The 5103-nt window shown below is 45.0% G+C and overlaps 1 protein-coding gene across 1 annotated transcript; it reads left to right on the top strand.

Moving 5' to 3' along the window:
- Positions 1-2021: 2021 nt before the first annotated feature.
- LOC141663857 (uncharacterized) lies at positions 2022-3144 on the top strand. Its single transcript, XM_074469700.1, has 2 exons — positions 2022-2487; positions 2578-3144. Exons 1-2 carry the CDS (start codon positions 2044-2046, stop codon positions 3058-3060), a joined length of 927 nt encoding a protein of 308 aa, XP_074325801.1. The 5' UTR covers positions 2022-2043; the 3' UTR covers positions 3061-3144.
- Positions 3145-5103: the final 1959 nt, after the last annotated feature.

The raw sequence follows: 5103 nt of genomic DNA, 5'->3' as shown, positions 1-5103 counted from the left end.
CTTCATTTGCTGCTTCGTTTTATTCTTCAATTTTTATCTTCGATTTTGTTCTTGCTTTTTGTTCTTCGATTTTGCATACGTCGACTTGATAGTAGATACCCCTCTTTTTTGCTTGTTTTTGTAATGGTTGTGTTTGATTTTGTTTGATTTTGATGTTTAAACATGTTTAGATCTGTGCTTTTTTGTTTGTTTTTGGCTGTTTTGTTGCAAAGGAAATCGTGTTTTCGGGTTCAATTTTTCTGGGTTCTTGGGCCTGTTGTTGCTGTTGTTGGCTTAAATGTATGTGTGTATAGGCGAAAACCTTAGGTTTTGCTCTTTGATTTTCAAAAGTAACTGTTTGTGGGTTAGGGTTTTGATTTTGATCCGGGTCGAGTGTATAGGATCCGGATCTGGGGGAGGTTTCTGTGTAGAATTATATGACGGGTTTTTAAGGTGTTTTTGGGTTCTTTTGATCCGGGTATATGGGTTTTGTTTTAGGTTTTTTGTTGTTATGGGTCCGGATCTGGGAATTTGCCACCAAGATTCGGGTCTATGGGGGTTTTGTTTTTGTGGTTTGTAGTTAACATGATCCGGATCGTTGATGTTTTTCCGGGTTGGACTTGCATTGGTGGTCCGGGTCATTAGGTTATGATTAAATTAACATAACGTACCTGATCCGGACCACTTAGTAAGACAAATAAAATATGTAGGGCACAGACTAACTGACCTTCAATTTAATAGGTATATGGTCCGGACCAAGGAGCGAGCTAGGAAAGTATATAATTGCTATCCAAACTTTTCTGAGGAAGAGAGTGATCCGGATTCGTCTGGTAGGGAACAGATCCTGGGCGAGATGGTTAGAAAGGGGTCTGGGTCCGTGGGAACAATTACGAGCTTCCGGTTCAAGAGGCTTCCAGAAAACTCTGTTATTTTTACGCCAGAGGGCCGCTGGTCTGATATTAAGTATCATTTCGTGAGAAAGCCACCCGGGTTCGAGGATAGCATTTATTATACCCGGGTCAGATATGAGAGGCACGAGGATGGGCACCCGGGTATTTATGACCAAGGTGCTCTGGAAGCAGCTTTTGCTTCCTTTGGGATCAACCGGGATCATTACCAGCTGAAGGATTTTCATGCTGAGGCTGACCCGGGTGATATGGACAAGGCGATCCGGGCTGCTTTTCAATTGACCAGTGATATTGCTTGGAGGTGGCCCGAACCGTATGAGAGGATCTTCCATCGTCCTGCGGATGGTTTTGTTCCGGTTTGGCTGGAGCATCTAAGGTCCGGGTGGAGCCCCAGGTGGCACATTTTTCTGAAGCACCTTTGTAAGTATGTCTACAGGATTTCTCCTATGCAGATAACTCCGAATGGGATCAAGTCTATGACCTGGTTCATAGCTTGCTGTAACAAGTCCGGGCTCCTTCCTACCTTCAAGTTATTCCACCAGATTTTTTACCTTTCTAGGTCAAGCCAGAAACCTTTCTACGAGCTGAGGTTCCGGGCAGCAGAGTGCGGATTCGGTCCGGGTAGGTCCAAACCAGTTATGCATCAGACCTCTTTGAAGCATTGGAATGGGGAGATACTGATGTTGAAGGGTTACGATTTGGAGTATCTTCCTTATTTCACGACTGGGGAGGTTAAGACGAAGTTCAACCCAAAGATCTTAGAGGGGGAGGCTGTAGACCAAGTTAGAAAATTTTGTGGTAGTCTCGGGTTCCATCCAACCCGGGATACGTTTATGAACCATAAACTCATGTTCCAACTTGGCTGTAAGTTCTTTTTTAACATGCTTTTTTTTTTTTGATCCGGGTCTCCATCCAAGCTTGGAGAACCGGATTACCTTTCTTTTGCTTGTAACTTGTAATCTTTGGTCCGGATCAACATACCTTTTGTTTTTCACTTGTAGCTGATTTGCATAAAACGTCTTGACATGGTCTGGGCTTACTGCATTATTCTATTTCCGGATTTGGTAGTCTTTGCATTTTTATCGATCCTGTGCTGATAGTTTCTCTTTTCAATTTTTCAGGTTTGCCCCATTACAACCCTGCATCCCGGGCCATAATGTCTTCTTCAGCTTATGCAGCAGCTTTTAACTCGTTGGGATTGGCGTACAAGACAACAAAGGGGGCCCTTGGTACCGGATCCGGATCTGCGGATGCTGAGGGTGGTGCCGAATCTTCTGCCCCCCGGAATGTGTCTGATCCGGTCAATGTGTCCTTGGCCAAGGACCCGGACGTTCAAGAAATCTCTGAAGAGGAACCTCCTTCGAAGAAGAGGAAGTCCGCCCCGGGAAAGCCTCCCCGCGGAAAAACAGTTGTTGCTGACCGGGTCATATGCGATTCGGAGGGGAAGGGACCGGATGGGGCTCCTATCCGGGTAGGGACAAAGAGCCTTATTGATCTGGCCGGGTTCATGTCCAGTATCCCCTCAGAAGAAGATTGGGAGGAGGTCAAGGGCTACAACATGGCTGCTGCCTTGAAGAGGGTCACTGGTCAATGGGGGCAGGTAATTTCTGGATTTTTATGCTCTTAGTTCCGGATTATGCCCCGAATTTACTTTGTGCTTTGCTCATAGTATTTTTTTTTCTTTTCTCAGCTTGGGAGTGCAATATCCATTTGCTCCGACGTTGCTTTCACTGAGCTCAAGGAGGCCAACAACCGGACCAAAGCAGAGAAGATGCTTTCTGATTCCCTGAAGAGTGAGCTGGAGGAGGCCCGGGAGGGGTTTCGTGTAGTGGAGTCCGGGTTGAACGGGAAGCTGAAGGACTCTGAGACCCGGGCTGAGGGGCTGGCCCAGGAAGTCGAGAGGCTGAAGGCCGAGCTTGCTGCCAAAGAGAATCTGAACAAGGAGGCCATCATTGCTGAGTTCAAGGCTAGCGATGTCTATGACTTCGAAGTTGCTCAGGCCGGGGTTCCCGAGGTACGCAGATCCTGGGTCGTTGCAGAGCGCCATATCAAGACTGACCCTTTTGCTTCGTGGGATAGCTTCATTCAAGAGTTCCTTGCTGCAAAGGCTGCTGTTGAGCAGGGTCAAGGGGAACCGGAACCCTATGATGGTCCGAGCCCCAGTTTCCTCTAGATCCGGATCAGCCTTGCAAGGCTTTTCGGGCCCAGCCCATGTAATTTCATTTCTAGGATTCCTTTGTTTCGTACTTTGATTTGAACCGTGTAATATTTGGATTTATTCCGGATTGATGTCAATCCAGATTAGCCTTTGAATTTCCTTTGAAAATATTTGCTTTTCTTCCATATTTTGTTATCTTTTTGTGCAATCCGGATCCTTGTCATGGCCCCTAATCCGGACTTGTTTCATATCGGGTTTGGTCCGGGTATGGGACAGTGTCCGGATTGATGTCTACTTTTTTTCTTTGTTTACTTGAAAATTTGCGACCTGGATTTGAATGCTAATCCGGGTTGTTTTTTGGTTTTAAATTTGCTATCAATCCGGATATATGACCCACCCCGGTTGATGTTTGCTTTTCTGCTTTATGTACTTGGAAAATTTAAGTACATAATGGTTTTTTGCAACCTGGATTTAAATGCTAATCCGGGTTGTTTTTTGCTTTTAAATTTGCTATCAATCCGGGTATATGACCCACCCCGGTTGATGTTTGCTTTTCTGCTTTATGTACTTGGAAAATTTAAGTACATAATGGTTTTTTGCAACCTGGATTTAAATGCTAATCCGGGTTATTTTTTGCTTTTAAATTTGCTTTCAATCCAGGTATGTCTAACCCGGATTGGTGATTGCTCCATCTACTTAGAATTTTTCTAAGCAAATAGTGGTTGCTTTCGTTTTTTGCTTCTGACCCGGGTGTGAGAAGGTACCCTGGTTGTTTTTTCCTTCCATAACTGGTAATTTAAAATAACTTTCTAAGAAGGGAAAATTCTTTTCATTGATTTGCAAATTTTTTCATACAAAATATCGGATCATAGACTGGTTGCTTGCCATAGGCTACACGTTCTGGTTGCTTTTGGTTGCTTTTCTACTGGTAGAATTTTCTGAGCCTGAGTCCATGCCATGTATTTGGTACTTCAGAGTCATCCATGTTCATGAGCTTGTATGTTCCTGGCCTTAGAACTTCCTTGACTTTGTATGGGCCTTCCCACTTTGGCATTAGTTTTCCAGTGTTTGTGGGGTCTGAAGCTTCCGTGTCTCGAAGGACCAGGTCTCCAACTTGAAAGTTTTTGACCCGGGACTTCTTGCTGAAGTGCTCTCTTGTTTTCTGCTTATATTTTTCCATTCTTGCCACTGCCTGGTCTCGGACTTCGTCGATTAGCTCAATATTCGTTCTGAGCCCCTCCTCATTTGCTATCTCATCAAAGTTGATTGCTCGATGGGAGGGGGATCCTACTTCAATTGGTAGCATTGCTTCAGTTCCATAAGCCAGCTTGAATGGGGTTTCTCCTGTGCTTGTTCTGGGGCTTGTTCTGTATGCCCAAAGTACATTAGGCAATTCTTCTGGCCATTTGGTTTTGCTTTCCCTGAGTCTCTTCTCTATCCCCCTGAGAAGTATTCGATTAGTTACCTCAACTTGACCATTTCCTTGAGGGTAGGCTACAGAAGACTTCTTGTGTCGGATGCCCCTTTCTTGAAGGTAGGATTCAAATTCTGAACCGACGAACTGTGGACCATTATCTGAGACAAGTACTCTCGGGATCCCGAACCTCATCAATATGTTGTCCATGAACTTGATGCAGTCTTGTTGGTTTATTATTCTCATTGCCTTTGCCTCTACCCATTTTGTCATATAGTCAATTGAGACTAGTAAGTACCTGAGGTCTCCTCTGGCTCTGGGAAAGGGTCCCATGATATCAATTCCCCATACAGCAAATGGGATTGGTGACAAGACTGAGGAGGGTAGGACTGGGCTCATCCGTGTCACATTGCTGAAGAGTTGGCATTCCTTGCATTTTTTCACAAAGTCTATCGAATCTTGGTGGATGGTAGGCCAGTAGTACCCCTGCCTTATGATTTTGTGAGCTAGTGCTTTTGCGGACATGTGGTCCCCGCATATTCCTTCGTGAACTTCCATAAGGCAGTATTGTGCCTCTCCTGGGCCTATGTACTTGAGAATTGGGGAGGAAAAGGTCCGGCGATAGAGTATTCCCTCTTCCATGA

This window comes from Apium graveolens, chromosome 6, assembly GCF_009905375.1.
Source record: "Apium graveolens cultivar Ventura chromosome 6, ASM990537v1, whole genome shotgun sequence".
NCBI classification, from domain to species: Eukaryota; Viridiplantae; Streptophyta; class Magnoliopsida; order Apiales; family Apiaceae; genus Apium; species Apium graveolens.
Note: the sequence above shows the minus strand (reverse complement) of the source record. Positions and strands in the feature narration are given on the sequence as shown.